This window comes from Hyperolius riggenbachi, chromosome 3, assembly GCF_040937935.1.
Source record: "Hyperolius riggenbachi isolate aHypRig1 chromosome 3, aHypRig1.pri, whole genome shotgun sequence".
NCBI classification, from domain to species: Eukaryota; Metazoa; Chordata; class Amphibia; order Anura; family Hyperoliidae; genus Hyperolius; species Hyperolius riggenbachi.
Window position 1 is genome coordinate 62,105,738 of NC_090648.1, and position 17,883 is coordinate 62,123,620.

Genomic DNA, 17,883 nt, shown 5'->3' on the forward strand with positions numbered 1-17,883 from the left:
TCTTTATGCACGAGCGCGGCCGCACTGTGCCTGCGTGAGTACGGCCGCACCGGCGCAGTAAGCTTGTGCACAAGCAGCTCCGTGCATGAGGGGTAGCGGAGTCACAATTTTCAGGAGGGTCCCAGACAGCTGCAGTGGTCAGCAGGAGGGCATGGGAAGGCTGGAAAGTGTAATGGTTAAGGGCTCTGCCTCTGACACAGGAGACCTGGTTTCAAATCTAGGTTCTGCCTGTTCAGTAAGCTGCACCTATTCGGTAAGGAGACCTTGGGCAAGACTCCCTAACACTGCTACTGCCTACTGAGCACGGCTGCAATTCTGGCACTTTGAGTCCGCCAGGAGAAAAGTGAAATATAAATTGTCTGTGTCTTCTCTATTTTTAGGTATCTGTTTTGTGACCCGAGGTTCCCCTCAAGCTGGCTTCACACTGCAGTTTGGTGGCAGCAGTGCAGTGCGGCCCGCGCACCGCACAAAACAGGCCTTTAGGGAATACAGTGTTAGTACGTGGTAATCCCTGTCTGGTATTTGCCCAACGACGTATATTTCTAAAACACGCTTCCGCACATGCGCTATGCTGACAACTGAGGCGGGTTTTTTAACAGGCGTGTTGCCATAGACTTACGTGACCTCCGGTCTGATGCAGGTTGCCGCACGGTAACGTCAGTTTGGAAGCGTGTTAGATGGGGCACTTCTGGTGCAGCGTACCGCAACTTGGGGAGTGTGAACTCCCCCATAGACTTTCATTGCCCAGGGCCGTGGTGCAGTAAATGTACCGCACCGTAACACCCCAGTGTGAAAGGCACCTTGGCTTCACTTTAACTCCAATTGCTGCATTTTCGGTACAGGTGTGAGACTCAGAAACTACTAAAAATAAACCATCAGAATGGCAGACATATTTTGAAAGTAAATAAACGGGGCATCCTCCATGTTGTGCTCCTCCAAGCTTCCCTTTAAAGTATACCGGAAGCAATATGTGACATGATGAGATAAACGTGTATGCACAGTGCACAACCTATTAATAGCCAGGCTGTTTTATTTGTTTTATTTTGATGCCTTAAAGAGTAAATTTTTAGGCATGGAAGTGACAGCTTCTGTCTTGTCGGTACCTTGTCAGGAATACGGTGAACATCACTAATAAGCAAATTACAGCCATAAAAGTTTTCCTGGCAGAATACAACTTCTGAGGACAGGGAGAGATAAAATACATGAACTAAGGACAACTCTGGGACACCTGATAGGCTGCCACTGATTAGACACCATAAAACATTCACCCTACTTTGTACATGTTTAAATATAAAAGAAAACCCTGCTTAACCACCACTTGAGGACCGCAGTGCTAAACCCCCCTAGTGACCAGGCCATTTTTAGTAAAATAGGCCACTGCAGCTTTAAGGGCAAGCTGCAGGACCGCAGAACACAACACACAAGTGATCCCCCACCCCTTTTATCCCCACCAACAGAGCTCACTGTTGGTGGGGTCTGATCGCTCCCCCATGTTTATTTTTTTTTATAATAAATATTATTGTTTGTTGTTTTAAAAAAAACAAACCCTGTTTCTTTAAATACCCTCCCTCCCTCCCTAGCCACAGCCAGCCAATTATGGCGATCGGCTGTCATAGGCTTCTGCCTATGAGAGCCGATCGCTCTCTTGTCCCCCAGGGGGACAGCCGTGTCACACTGCTGTCCCCAGTACAGCGCTGCTGCTGATCGCAGCGCTGCACCATGTAAATAGACGGCGATTACGCCGTCTAACAGTCTCCCGAGCGGCAATAGCCTCTCGGAGACTGAAGGCGGGGCGGAGCTCCGCCCCCCAAGCAGGAGATGCGCGCGCAGCCTGTGCGCGATCTTCTGCAAAACAGAGCCCCAGGACTTTACGCCAATCGGCGTTAGGCGGTCCTGGGGCTACCGCCGCGGCCACGCCCATTGGCTTGACGCGGTTGGCAGAAGGTTAAAGTCATGTTTTAGGGGTGGTAGGAGGATAAATAGATCTTTTGGTTTGGTGGCAGGCGGCACCACAGACCTGCAATCCTGGAAAGGGTTGTATGTGAGAGGGTGGGGAGGGTCCTCCAGTCCACTCGGTGTTCCTTATTTTTACTAAAATTACTTAGAGTTGGCTTTAAAGTGAAGAAGAGGTGAACATAAACTGATGAGATAAACAATATTTCTTCTTCCATGTCTGTTTACAAAGTTGATTGAACAAGTTTACGTGGACAGCCTCTCCAGTACAAGACGCTTGAGAGCTACTGGAGTTGCTGACATGCCTACGCTTACAGATACCTCTGCTCCCCAGCGTGGGGCGCATCAGTGTCCTCTCATAGACTCACACTTGTACTATTGTTCAACCATGTCAATATTATTATTATTTATTGCATTTATATAGCGCCATCATATTGCGCAGCGCTGTACAATAAATAAGGTTACAGACAATGATAACAGGGGTGACAGAACGATACAGGTAATAGACAATAGATACAACAATACAGGTAATAAGCAATAACATACACAACACAATGCAGACAGTAGTACAATGCCAGATCATACACTGGAGTGGTAAAAATACAAGTTCCATGATTCTGGGTAAAGTTCACAGTCATGTATGATACACAAGGGAAGAGGGCTTGCCAAAGGCTTACAATCTAGGGGGAGGGGTTGGTGACACAAAAGGAGGGGGTGCATCAAGAGGTTCTTGGCTGAGAGGGTTAGGGCAGCAGGGGCAAACGCAGGATTTTTAAGGGGGAGGTTCCTGAAAGGTCCAGAAGCACGTATGTCCCGAGTGCTTCCGAATACAGGTGGCTCCATACTGCCCATGCACAAAAGTGCGCTGGCGTATTACGGAGCTGCCTATCTTTGGAAGTACTCAAGGACACTAGTGTTTCTGAGGGCTTCTGGAAGCAGCAAATGTGAACGGGGTACAGCGCTGGAACAACTCCCCAAGAGAGGAACAGGAGATAGACTTAGTTTGGACAATTCAGTGGAATATGCTACATAGTGTCACATAGCGCAAGCGATACCCATATGATGCAGGGATATATGCATCTGCGGAAGATGTCGGCGCTACATAAAAACTAAATAATAATATTTTGCCTCACCAGGATTGCACTTTTATTTAGCTTTCCTGTATGACAAGAACACACAGCCAGCTCTAGGGGAAGAGGGAAACAAAGGTGAATGAGGGAGGCTGGTGCACACCAAGAGTGCTTCTGAGCGTTTTTCAAATCAACAGTGATTTGAAAAGCGCTTGGCTAATGTTACCCTATGTGGGTGTTCCCACAGCAGCGTTGTGATTTTTTCAAAATCGCAGGTATACTGCATGTAGCATGTTTTTGAGCAATTCATTAAAAAAATCGCTTTGAAAATCACTTCACAAAATCACACTCACAAATTGCTAGCGATTGCTATTGTCATTTTGGCGTTGCACTAGCCCAGAGAGAGGAGTGGAGAAATTGAGAATAGCCTGAGATGGAGCAGAGAACTTATCTGTATTGAAGTCCCACATCACACAGGCTACTTGCCTGTAATCCGACTCCTGTCCCTGTCAGTCTCTCACACAAGTCAGAAAGAAGCCCTCCTGGAGTCTAGGGACTGTCGAAAACTTTTCAGCTTGTTATCCACACCTTATCCACACATGCAGTCATTATAACAATGGGGAGAGACCAGACAGATGTTTGCCCACAGACCCTGAGTCCAGGCAAGCTCTGCATCATGCTGTGCATATTTACCAGCTTGCCTGCACTCTAATTTCATCATGTCTGACACTTCTGTGCTGTGGAGAGTCCAGGACTCCATAATCAACATTCTCTCACTGCAGGCTGCATCTTCTTGTGAGGGTTGTGAGGGAAGCTCAGCTGCCTCTCTCATTCTATTAGCTGGAGGGAGGCACCAGAAGTAAGAAGGGAGGGAGAATGAGGCTGTTTATATTATGCAGGCTTCCCTGGCTGAATACACAGCTCAGTGCAGGGGGGAGGTTCCAGACACCTGGAATAGCCCCCTGAGTTCGCTAGTGGGCAGTGTTGAGTTGAGGTAGGCCTCCTTGAAGAAGTGAGTTTTCAGTGCTTTTTTGAAGGTGTTGAAGGTGGGGGCAAGCATGCTGGGCAGTGGGAGAGAGCTCCACAGGATTGGGGCAGCTCTAGTGAAGTCTTGTAGTTGTGCATGGGAGTGCGAGATGCGTGGGGTGGTTAGGAGGAAGTTGTTGGAGGATGTCATATTTGAAACGTTCAGTAAAAATTCTGAAACCAAAAATAAAGTCCAAGTAAGAATTCCTCCCTAATCCTGGCCCCCTATGTCTGATTTTCTTGTAAAATGTATATTTTATGTTGGTAATAGAGTCAGGAAGCCATGGCCTCAAAACAGCAGAGGCATCATTTCAGGGGGAGCATCCCCCACAGTTGCAATGGGCTCTTAACTTCTGAAGTAAACGTGAGATGTAATAATATAAAAGTTTAATACAAACCTGGGGCTTCCTCCAGCCCCCCCCCCCCAGCACTGATTGTTCCCATGCCGTCTTCCTCCGCCTCCTTATTTGCCTGGTAGAAGCCCAGTTAGTTTGGCCAGTCGGCGTGTACTGCGAATGCCCAGCCGCGTATGTGCGGCCACTTGTGTGTGCCCGTCTCCGGCAGTGCTCTGCGCCTGCGCAGTAGTACTGCACAGAGTGCTCCCAGCTGTGGGAGCGTGATGATGGCGGTCTGTGCACGGGTGGACTGCGCCGACTGTCCCCTACTGGCCAAACTAATGGGGCTTCTACCACGCAAAGACATGAGAGACAAGGAGGAAGCATCTGAGAACGTGTCCACCACTCCTAACATAAAGTGCAGATATATGTTTGTTTTAATTACACAGTGAGATCAGAGGAACGCAGGCGGAGGTGTTAGCTTGGTATGCTTTTTCACTTGAGTCAGGCTTTACACGCAGCACTGTAATCAGGTATAATGATTCCAGCAACATCACAGGCTGACTTTTTATTCAGTTCCCACACAAACTCCCACAAGTAATTTAGGCCTGTGTCACAAAGCTACTGTCACAGCCCCAATTTACAAGACAGTCGCTGTAACACTGAGACACGCCCCATGTCAGCTCACCCCTGTGTGACACCCCCCATCAGGACATGCCTACCAGACACGCCCATGTCAGCTCACCCCCGTGTGACACCCCCCAGCAGGACATGCCTACCAGACACGCCCATGTCAGCTCACCCCCGTGTGACACCCCCCAGCAGGACATGCCTACCAGACACGCCCATGTCAGCTCACCCCTGTATGACACCCCCCATCAGGACATGCCTACCAGACACGCCCATGTCAGCTCACCCCTGTGTGACACCGCCCAGCAGGACATGCCTACCAGACACGCCCATGTCAGCTCACCCCCGTGTGACACCCCCCAGCAGGACATGCCTACCAGACACGCCCATGTCAGCTCACCCCTGTATGACACCCCCCATCAGGACATGCCTACCAGACACGCCCATGTCAGCTCACCCCTGTGTGACACCGCCCAGCAGGACATGCCTACCAGACACGCCCATGTCAGCTCACCCCTGTGTGACACCCCCCAGGAGGACATGCCTACCACCTGAGAAAGGTTATTAAAGGACAACTGTAGTGAGAAGAATACGTAGGCTGCCATATTTATTTCCTCTTAAAGAATACTAGTTGCCTGGCAGCCCTGCTGATCTATTTGGCTGCAGTAGTGTCTGAATCACACCAGAGACAAGTATGCAGCTAATCTCGTAAGATCTGACAATAATTGTATTGTATAGTTAGTCGTTAAGTTGGTCAGCGCATGTGTACGTAATGGTCGTGCAAACAAATCATGTGGTTGGCCGGTTGGTTGTGCATTAAGTTGCATGTGTGTACGTACTTTTAGGTATGTCATTTTGCAACCGAGCTATGGGTAGGGTCAGGGCCGGATTTACCATAAGGCAGTGTAGGCACATGCCAACAGGCGCCTGATGATAGAAAGGTGGCTCACTCCCCCTCCCCATGTGCCTCCCTCCCTTCTTCCCTATGCAGAGTCCCGAGCAGAGGGTAATTGAGAGGCTACTCACCCTGCTCTCGGCATTCCACTGACAAGATGAGGACACCTCTGGCTACCTAATGCTAAGGGGCACCTGTAGCTACCTATAATGGGCAAGGGAAGTCAGGGAGAAGTGACTGCTGGGCCAGCCAGCACACTTGCGATGTGGTTCGGCGGGGGTTTATAGGTTCATGAAGGGCGAAGTCTATGGTGCCAGGACATCTGTGCCTATGGGCTCCTGTGATGTAAATCCGAGCCTGGGTAGGGTACACTTTAATGAACTTTGTAAGGCAAACACACATACCGGTAGCTGTATTTACGTGCGAGTACAGTTATACTTTAAGTCATTAGTGATTCCTTAAATCTCACCTCTCTGAGCACCAGGAGCTCCGGAATGTCCTGGCAAACTACCGACAGTTAAGACATTTGTATCCAGAGTGAAGTGTCCGTTTTATTTTTTTACCGATTTGGTTTCTGTTTGCCTCGTCTAATCCCAAATACGTGAAGCAACGGATGACTGTTGTTTGATGGCAAATAGAGAGGTGCTTGAGAGAAGCTGTGCACATCAAAACAATGTCCCTCCCTGTTATTTGTTAATCAAATAAAGGAGGGATCAGTGATGAGGGCAGACGCCTTATGCCAAGCTTCACCCATTTCCCACCTGCAAAGCAGGACTTGTACTTTTTGCTCCTCTAGGTCTGTTTTCTTCTGTCTCCACTTCCATGTGCAGCCCTGTGTACTCCTTGTGCATGCATCAGCCCCCTCACATTCCATGTGCAGCCCCCCTTCTGTATACAGCACTCACCCCCTGTGCATGCATCAGCCCCCTCACATTCCATGTGCAGCCCCCCTTCTGTATACAGCACTCTCCCCCTGTGCATGCATCTGTCCCCTCACATTCCATGTGCAGCCCCCCTTCTGTATACAGCACTCACCCCCTGTGCATGCATCAGCCCCCTCACATTCCATGTGCAGCCTCCCTTCTGTATACTGCACTTACCCCCTGTGCATGCATCTGCCCCCTCACATTCCATGTGCAGCCCCCCTTCTGTATACAGCACTCACCCCCTGTGCATGCATCAGCCCCCTCACATTCCATGTGCAGCCCCCCTTCTGTATACAGCACTCACCCCCTGTGCATGCATCAGCCCCCTCACATTCCATGTGCAGCCCCCCTTCTGTATACAGCACTCACCCCCTGTGTATGCATGAGACCCCTCACATTCCATGTGCAGCCCCCCTTCTGTATACAGCACTCACCCCCTGTGCATGCATCAGCCCCCTCACATTCCATGTGCAGCCCCCCTTCTGTATACAGCACTCACCCCCTGTGCATGCATCAGCCCCCTCACATTCCATGTGCAGCCCCCCTTCTGTATACAGCACTCACCCCCTGTGCATGCATCAGCCCCCTCACATTCCATGTGCAGCCCCCCTTCTGTATACAGCACTCACCCCCTGTGCATGCATCTGACCCCTCACATTCCATGTGCAGCCCCCCTTCTGTATACAGCACTCACCCCCTGTGCATGCATCAGCCCCCTCACATTCCATGTGCAGCCCCCCTTCTGTATACAGCACTCACCCCCTGTGCATGCATCTGCCCCCTCACATTCCATGTGCAGCCCCCCTTCTGTATACAGCACTCACCCCCTGTGTATGCATCTGCCCCCTCACATTCCATGTGCAGCCCCCCTTCTGTATACAGCACTCACCCCCTGTGCATGCATCTGTCCCCTCACATTCCATGTGCAGCCCCCCTTCTGTATACAGCACTCACCCCCTGTGTATGCATCTGCCCCCTCACATTCCATGTGCAGCCCCCCTTCTGTATACAGCACTCACCCCCTGTGTATGCATCTGCCCCCTCACATTCCATGTGCAGCCCCCCTTCTGTATACAGCACTCACCCCCTGTGTATGCATCTGCCCCCTCACATTCCATGTGCAGCCCCCCTTCTGTATACAGCACTCACCCCCTGTGCATGCATCTGACCCCTCACATTCCATGTGCAGCCCCCCTTCTGTATACAGCACTCACCCCGTGTATGCATCTGCCCCCTCACATTCCATGTGCAGCCCCCCTTCTGTATACAGCACTCACCCCCTGTGCATGCATCAGCCCCCTCACATTCCATGTGCAGCCCCCCTTCTGTATACAGCACTCACCCCGTGTATGCATCTGCCCCCTCACATTCCATGTGCAGCCCCCCTTCTGTATACAGCACTCACCCCCTGTGTATGCATCTGCCCCCTCACATTCCATGTGCAGCCCCCCTTCTGTATACAGCACTCACCCCCTGTGTATGCATCTGCCCCCTCACATTCCATGTGCAGCCCCCCTTCTGTATAGAGCACTCACCCCCTGTGTATGCATCTGCCCCCTCACATTCCATGTGCAGCCCCCCTTCTGTATACAGCACTCACCCCCTGTGTATGCATCTGCCCCCTCACATTCCATGTGCAGCCCCCCTTCTGTATACAGCACTCACCCCCTGTGCATGCATCAGCCCCCTCACATTCCATGTGCAGCCCCCCTTCTGTATACAGCACTCACCCCCTGTGCATGCATCTGCCCCCTCACATTCCATGTGCAGCCCCCCTCCTGTATACAGCACTCACCCCCTGTGTATGCATGAGCCCCCTCACATTCCATGTGCAGCCCCCCTTCTGTATACAGCACTCACCCCCTGTGCATGCATCAGCCCCCTCACATTCCATGTGCAGCCCCCCTTCTGTATACAGCACTCACCCCCTGTGCATGCATCAGCCCCCTCACATTCCATGTGCAGCCTCCCTTCTGTATACAGCACTCACCCCCTGTGTATGCATGAGCCCCCTCACATTCCTTGTGCAGCCCCCCTTCTGTATACAGCACTCACCCCCTGTGTATGCATGAGCCCCCTCACATTTCATGTGCAGCCCGCCTTCTGTATACAGCACTGACCCCCTGTGCATGCATGAGCCCCCTCACATTCCATGTGCAGCCCCCCTTCTGTATACAGCACTCACCCCCTGTGCATGCATCAGCCCCCTCACATTCCATGTGCAGCCCCCCTCCTGTATACAGCACTCACCCCCTGTGTATGCATGAGCCCCCTCACATTCCATGTGCAGCCCCCCTTCTGTATACAGCACTCACCCCCTGTGCATGCATCTGCCCCATCACATTCCATGTGCAGCTCCCCTTCTGTATACAGAACTCACCCCCTGTGTATGCATGAGCCCCCTCACATTTCATGTGCAGCCCCCCTTCTGTATACAGCACTGACCCCCTGTGTATGCATGAGCCCCCTCACATTCCATGTGCAGCCCCCCTTCTGTATACAGCACTCACCCCCTGTGCATGCATCAGCCCCCTCACATTCCATGTGCAGCCCCCCTCCTGTATACAGCACTCACCCCCTGTGTATGCATGAGCCCCCTCACATTCCATGTGCAGCCCCCCTTCTGTATACAGCACTCACCCCCTGTGCATGCATCTGCCCCATCACATTCCATGTGCAGCCCCCCTTCTGTATACAGCACTCACCCCCTGTGTATGCATGAGCCCCCTCACATTTCATGTGCAGCCCGCCTTCTGTATACAGCACTGACCCCCTGTGCATGCATGAGCCCCCTCACATTCCATGTGCAGCCCCCCTTCTGTATACAGCACTCACCCCCTGTGCATGCATGAGCCCCCTCACATTCCACCACTGTACTGCATCACGAGCATAATGTGCGGTGCTGCTATCCTAATCCATCGCGTTGTGTTCCTGCCGTCACAGGGACTGCAATGGCCACTGTGAACATGACCTTAAAACAACAAATAGAAATGTATTTATTTATTGTATTTATAAAGCGCCAACATATTACGCAGCGCTGAACATTAATTTAGGTTACAGACAATATTTAGGGGTGACATACAGCAATATGACAATACAGGAATACAAGAAAGACCAGATCACACAGCTCAGTATGAGTACCAGGTAATGCTTAGTCAGTCACTGGAGGGGAGCATGGAGATTAGGCAAGTTAGGTTCACTCAGATGCATAGCATGGGTGCACAGTAATGGAGGTGCATGATCAGGTAGGACACAAAAGGAGGAGGACCTAATTACTTAAAGTTTATACAACACGCTGCGCTCACCAAAAATTCCTAAAAAATATAAATATGCTGTACATAGCGTAATACTGTAAACACGTCATTTACACCCCAGTGATTGTGAATTGGTGTGACACTCGTGTATCCACTCCCACAAGCAGATTGCGCTCACCAGATAGCAGCCACCTCAGACAACAGGTGGGTCTAGCGTTTTATCACAAGTCACTCCACTGGCATTTTTCTCTTCAAACATATAGTTTAATATCCAGATAAAATTTCCTTGGCATAAAAAATATAAAAACATAGACCCATCATAGTGTAATACAGCTATTTATCTTCAGAGCCGCCGCGCAGTGAATGCGCACTTCCGTAAGTATGCTTGGTTTCTTGCACATCATGCTAATCTTTAGCAGAGGGGTCTGTCCTGGCTTTTGGGTGGATGCGGCGTCCCGCTTTCCCTCTCACTCCGTCCGCCTGGGCTCCCGTTCCCCCGCTCAGATTGCAGTATCAGTGACTTGTGTTAAAACGCTAGACCCACCTGTTGTCTGAGGTGGCTGCTATCTGGTGAGCGCAATCTGCTTATGGGAGTGGATACACGAGTGTCACACTAATTCACAATCACTGGGGTGCAAATGACGTGTTTACAGTGTTACGCTATGTACAGCATATTTATATTTTTTAGGAATTTTTGGTGAGCGCAGCTCAGCGTGTTGTATAAATTGTATTTCTGGAGAAAGTGAAGCAGCGATCCCATAGGAAGAGACTTCTCTAATAAGACTTTCTGGCTGCATTGCCATGGAGGTTTGATGAACTTATATCCAAACAACAGTTCTGGACAAACTATTGATTGTAGAAAGGTCTGATCGGAGTTTAGTGGAATATAATTTTTGCTTTGAGGAATGTGGTGGATTTGACTCACACAGCTCTACACAGGAGGATACTGAGGATTACTCTGGACAGTTACATTTAAAGGCAGTGCAACCCTATTACATATATAATTACTTAAAGGATATCCGAGGTGATAAAAAAAAAAGCTTTCCTTACCTGGGGGTTCTTCCAGCCCCTAGAGGTCATGTGTGTCCCTCACCGCAGCTCTGGTCTTCTTCGGGTCCTTCTGGCAGCGTCTGCAGTATCACTAAACCCCGATGGGACTGTACCTTCTGCGCATGCGCCTAAGTCATCGGGAGCCGGTGAAGTAGGCGCATGCACACACATGCGCGGATGAGGCAGAGGCTGCCAGCGGGACCCGGGAGAAGACCAATGCTGCAGTGAGGGGCACATGACTTGTAGGGGCTGGAAGAAGCCAAAGGTAAGTAAAGCTAGATTTTATTAATTGCCTAAAGAGGCCCTGTAGTGACAGATAGTAGAATGCAGCAAATTACTCAGGATACCCACTTTTACAGTAATTTTCCTAGTTTCAGCAACAGAAACACTTCCTATACTGATATCTAGCTGTATATTAGTAGGTATCCCCGCCCTCCTAGTGATGCTTAGCCTAGGCTGTTTAGCTATACGTAATACTCTGCTTAGATCAATCTGGGACACCAGGAATTATTTTCACTGGCTTCAAAACTGGGACACTGGAGAGCGATCGGCTCTCATAGGCAGAAGCCTATGACAGCCGATCGCCATGATTGGCCGGCTGTGGGGAGGGAGGGAGGGAGGGAAAATGTTTAAAAAGACACTCGTTTTTATTCAAAAAACAATAATACAAATATTTATATAAACAAAAATAAACATGGGGCAGCGATCAGACCCCACCACCAGAGGGTGCTGTGTTGTGCGGCCCTGCAGCTTGGCCTTAAAGGGAAGGTTCAGGGACGAGTAAAAATAAAAATCCGCATTCACTTACCTGGGGCTTCCTCCAGCCCGTGGCAGGTAGGAGGTGCCCTCGGCGCCACTCCGCAGGCTCCCGGTGGTCTCCGGTGGCCGACCCGAACTGGCCAGGCCGGCTGCCAGGTCGGGCTTCTTCTGCGCTCCAAAATGCGCCTCACGGCGGCGCGCTGATGTCATCGGGTCGGCCACCAGGAGCCTGCGGAGCGGCGCCGAGGGCACCTCCTGCCTGCCACGGGCTGGAGGAAGCCCCAGGTAAGTGGATGCGGATTTTTATTTTTTTTTTACTCGTCCCTGAACCTTCCCTTTAAAGCTGCAGTGGCCTATTTTACTAAAAATGGCCTGGTCACTAGGGGGGTTTAGCACTGCGGTCCTCAAGAGGTTAAATACCTAAGAACTAAAATATAGTTGGAAGTAAATGGCTAGAAAGTCACATGATAATATATACAAACTGTTTACCTCTTTACGGATATTCACCATGCGCCTCTTTGGCAATATGATAAGTATTGTACATCCTACTTTCCTGTGATGAATCTGTCCATTGATTGTTAAATGTACGGTATGTTCAGTCTCTTGATTGATAAAACTGTGTGAAGAGTAAAATGGGAAATGCATTTGTATCCAGTGCTGATAGTAACTGTATTACGTTTCTCATCCGCAGAGCGTCCCGCTTGGAGAAGACTGACAGTGAACTGGCCCCCAAACAGAGGCAACGCAATGAATGGCCAGGTAATGTAGCCCCTGTTCCTTACAGTAGATGTATCCCGGGGGCAGGGCCGGATTTACAGCTCAGGAGCCTATAGGCACAAAGGCTTTGGCGCCCTAATCCCCACCCCCTTATCACAGGCCACACCCCTCAAATCACACCTTTTCTTATTAAATAAAACTCCACAAGGTTATGTAAATATTACCAAATGCAAGTAGCCAGATGTGCCTCTTCCCTCCTCCCCATATAGGTAGCCAGATGTGCCCCTTCCACCCACATAGGTGGCCAGATGTGCCCCCCTCCCCCACCAATTAGCTAGCCAGATGTGCCCCTTTTACCTTCCATATAGCCAGATGTGTCCCCTCCTCCCCTCTATAGATATACAGATCTGCCCCCTTCCCCCCTGTATAGATAGCCAGATGTGCCCCCCTATAGTCACATTTATAAGATTTTATAATATTTTGATATTTTGGATTATTTTATCAAACCTACCATACACTATTCAATTTTCAAAGCAATCAAGCTGATTTTTCCAACACATTTGATCTTTATAGAAAAACAGAATAATTGATCATTTTTTAGCTATTTAAAAAAATGTGTTTTTTTTTTCAATTCCTTCTCTATTTAATTGTTTTGGCCAAATAAATGGGGAAATTGAACTACTGTATTTCATTGTACCTTGTATAGACACCTTAAAATGGGCCTTATACTTTCTTAGTGGTTCTATGTCACCATGAGCTATCTGAGTATTCTGTAGTATTGGTCCAGGCCCTATCCCATAGAGTAGGGGTCCCCAAACATTTTGGGTCGAGGGCCGGGTCAACATACTTCAGACTGCTGGGAGGCCAGAGTATACATAAAATGATGTAGAAGTCTTTGCGGGCCAGACAGTAAAGCATACCCAGGTGACAACTTGCAATCCATTTGGACAGCAGTGTCACCTGATGTGGAGTTTGATTGGAATCCAGCAAATTACTGCTTTCTGGCTGCCATGTGGATGGGTGGTGCCAGCACTGCTATTCTATATGCGGACCACCACTATTTAAAGATGTAGCTGACTGCATCTATAAGTAATACATTTTGTGTGTGGGAGGCCGGTAAAAAAAAAAGCCTCAGAGGGCCACATTCGGCCCGCGGGCCTTAGTTTGAGGACCACTGCCATAGAGCCATATCAGTCCATGCCATGCACTGATGAGCACCAGAAAATCTGAAACAGGCTGTATGTATGTTGGATCGGTAAGGATCTAAAATGTATAAGCTCACTATACACCAGCGGTTCTGGACGTGAGTCTGGCTTTTAGGGGCATAAAGATGATTGGCATAATCAGGGGTGATGTTTCATGGGAAACCACAATTGCTCACTGACCACTGAATTATTGCCAAGACTTTTTGTTTTAAGAAGGCAAGATCACATTGAGCACATAATAGAGTTCATTATCGCCTGGTGTTCTCAGTCTGCCCGTGACGTTTTACCTAACCTTGTGCAGTCCTTGTAAAGTCAATACATGAAAAATCTGATACTTCCTACTGGTCTTATCAGGTGGGTGGAACTGGAACCTTACAAAGTGAAGTAGTCATAGCTCCCAGCTGTCCCTCTGTTGGAGGGACAGTCCATCTTTGTGAACCAAATCCATCTGTCCCTCTTTCTACTTTATTTGTCCCTCTTTCAAGACGGATGTCCAGATCTTTGCTAACATATGTATTTTCCACTGATGTGTTTAATGCTAAACTTTATTCCCATCAATTAAATGGGGGTCAGGGGGTCACTGAGTCTTATAGTCCAAATGCAGGGAGTTCTTGCGAACGCCTGCCAATGCCAACCTCCAACTCACCGCAATGTCGGGGGACTCCCTGTACTGTGCCCATGCAGAGGAGGACACTGGGGACAAATGGAGGACACAGGGGGACACCAAGGGGCATAGAGGAGGACCCAATGGTGCGCAAAGGGCGTAGAGGAGGACACAAGGAAGATGAATTGGAGGACACAAGGGGACAGAGGAGGACACAGAGGGCATAGAGGAGGACACAAGGAGAACAGAGGCGGACACATGGGGGACAGAGGACGACACAGGGAGACACAAGAGGTAAAAAGGGGGCATAATCCACAAGATGCCCCTTTACCATGGATGCACCAGGGTTAGTATATATTTCCCCCTGGTTTTTGTCCTCTAAACCTAGGTGTGTCTTATAATCCAAAAAATACGGTACATCTTATTTTTTTAAACGTTAAAATGAATAAAACCTACTGATGATATAGAGGACTAGCATAGCTCCAAACTGTCCCTCTTTTGGAGGGACAGTACCTCTTTGGGAACCCTGTCCCTCTTTCTTCCTCATCTGTCCCTATGTAAATATGTGGATTTTCTCCTGAAAAATGTGTTTAGTTGACTCTAAACTTTATTCCCATCCAGTGGTGGGCCAAAATTTCGCATCTGCGAAATTTTGCATCGAAATTCGCAATTACGCATCATAATCGTAATGCGAAATTTCAGAGAAAATCGTAATTAATTGTGTATGTAATAGTAGTATTTCAAAATTTCGCGTAATTTTTGTGCATGTTCGCATCATTTTGTGCCGAATTTACAGGTTAATAGCAAAGCTCCCATACATGCTATTGCTACCAAAATTGCTACATATGTTAAGCAGAATAGCGTGTACAGGTCAAAAAAATAATTTTTCAATAAGACATTGTAGTTTTTGAGAAATTAGATTTTAAAAAAATGCAAAGAAAAATGGTTTTTAAACTGTCATTTTTCTAAGCTTAAAAACCATTTTTTACTTACATTTTTAAAAATCAAGTTTCTCAAAACCGATAAGGACTTATTGAAAAATTATTTTTTTGACCTGTACCCGCTATTTTCCTTAACATATGTAGAAATTGGTGTCAATAGCATGTATGGGGAGTTTGCTAGTCACTGCTAAAATCTGAAGAAATTACGCGAAATTTTATGCGAAGTTACGAATGACTACACAAAATCATTTGAATTTGCAAATCGTAATTACGTCTAAGCGTAATTGCGAAAATGTACGCAAAATTTAGCGAAATCGTAATCTGTTAATTACGATCATCACTATTCACATCCATTAAATTGATTATTTCTTATTTTCATGTTAACATGAAGGAAAAAGAATCAGGATAGAAAAAACTAGTGTGATTTGAATGATAAAACAATGTCTTTTTCTTATGAAATCTTTATGGTATGCATGACTAGGGGGTGAGTCGAGGGTGTGTGGCAGGGGCGTGGCTTAAGTGTCCCTCTAACTTACCTGTAAAAGTTGGGAGGTATGGACTAATGTGGTCTGAATGATAAAACTACATCTTTTGATTCTGAATTCTTTGTGATATGCACGGCCAATGGTGTGGTGGGGGTGTGGTTAGAGTTGTGGCAGGGGCGTGTCTTAAAGTGTCCTTCTTTCATCAAAAAGTAGAGTATGAAGTAGTAGTTCCGATGTAGTTTGCAGGATGTAATGACTGTGTTTCTCCCTCCAGGCTCCGGAGAGTCCTCGCTTCCGGAAACAGCACAACGCTCTGCTGCAGAGCTGGGAGTCCGGCAACCCCAATCCTCAGGATAAGGAGTAAGGGAGGGGTCCGGATAAGGACTGCTGGTACAGAACTTGTGATATTCGGACCTCCCAGGGCCCACCGCTCCCCTTACTTCCTGCTCACTTTCACTACGAGACTGCCATTTAATGCTGCATCCTTTGTTGTATTAACGCTCTGAATGACATCATCATGACATCACTGGGACACCGACACCTTCCCCCGCACCCCGTATGTCACATGATCAGTATCTAATCTGCCAATCAAATTTTTGTAACCTGTAAAGATTTATTTGTAATAAATTATGGAAAATTTGCGTAGGTGGTTGGTTTTGGATATTGTGGACCAGTCATGTTTCGTGTTCTATTATGTTATACCTTGTGGCATAACAAAGGCCAGTCTTGTACAATGCAAGCAGTCTGGAACAGTACTGGGCAGAGCTGGTGTATTGATACACACCATGCAATTTCCCGTCAAAATAAGTGATCAGAAAATCAACAGAAAAATGATTGGAAATCAGATCGGACTTGTCTGAAATAATTGCATGGTGTGTACCAGGCATAAAGGACAACTGACGTGAGAAGAATATGGAGGCTGCCATATGTACTTCCTTATAAACAGTACCAGTTGCCTGGCTGTCCTGCTGATCTTCCATGCATCTGTTGTGTCTGAATCACACCTGAAAATAGCATGCGACTAATCCAGTCAGTAAGGGCTCTTTTCCACTATAAAATGTGATCACAGTCGCGTTTCAATTTCCACCATGCGATTGCAATTGAGCTACTATATGCAGTATAGTAGAGCTCAATTGCATCCAAAATGCGGCAGGACGACGACTGCGCTTAGACCAAAATCTCATCGCAATCGGATTGCACTAATGGAAATTGCTGCTACCATTTCCATTAGTTTAACGTACCTTGTGTTTTGCGATGGGAATCATAAGGCAAATCGCAGGGTAGTGGAAAAAGGCCCTAACTTCTAATCTGTATGCTTGTTCCAGGTCTATGGACAGACATGATTGTGTTATAAAGGGATTTCAGGTACAGACAGGAATGAGGCATGTTTTGGAGGATATAGTGGCTGAATACTGTACTGGTTAAGAGCGCGCCCTAGTGGCTGCAGCTCTGGCACTTTGAGTCCGCCAGGAGAAAAGCGCGATATAAATGTTATTTGTCTTGTTTGTCATATAGAAAGGATTCAGCATAAAGGCATACAACAGTACAGAGGAAGCTAAGGTATACTGAGGTAAAGAACTACTACTGAAATCAAACCTGAACTGAAAATAAACTTATGACATCATTAATTGTATGTGCAGTACTAATAGTAATCAGAGTGTTAGTATGATAGAACAGAGTTTCATACTGTATTGCTATTTTCAGTATAAGAACTGCATTTTTAAGACAGAACTAAACAGCAGCCATGACAGTCGGTGTAAAATCGGCTTAATTCAGTTGCAAACAAACAGAAGTAATGACCCTTTGAACTTTTCAGTACTAAAACCTTATCAACATTGTTTTTCCAGCCAGATAAAACGGTTTTGCAGTCTATTTAAATTATACCTGAGATAAATGTGACAAGGGTTTTACTTACCTGGGGCTTCTCCAACAACCTGTAGTCTGTCCACTCCCTTAATGTTCTTCCCGTCCCGTCCTGTCCACTAGGTCACTGTCAGCCCCATTAAAATCATGGACTATCACCCCTGCGCAGT

At 47.8% G+C, this 17,883-nt stretch overlaps 2 protein-coding genes across 3 annotated transcripts in view; one reads left to right on the forward strand and one right to left on the reverse strand.

Annotated features, from left to right (window-relative positions):
* The window catches only part of MISP3 (MISP family member 3), a 58,865-nt gene extending 42,374 nt beyond the window's left edge, over positions 1-16,491 (forward strand). For both annotated transcript variants that reach the window (XM_068274183.1, XM_068274184.1), the window contains exons 4-5: positions 12,590-12,657; positions 16,125-16,491. In XM_068274183.1, the coding sequence (XP_068130284.1) occupies positions 12,590-12,657; positions 16,125-16,214 (158 nt within the window). In that variant the 3' untranslated portion in view covers positions 16,215-16,491. The remainder of the gene's footprint in view (positions 1-12,589; positions 12,658-16,124) is intronic.
* Positions 1-17,883, reverse strand: part of PALM3 (paralemmin 3) — a 255,035-nt gene that overhangs the window by 186,232 nt on the left and 50,920 nt on the right. Inside the window, exon 3 of the mRNA XM_068274192.1 lies at positions 12,388-12,514. The gene's annotated coding sequence lies outside the window, so the exon portion shown is untranslated. The remainder of the gene's footprint in view (positions 1-12,387; positions 12,515-17,883) is intronic.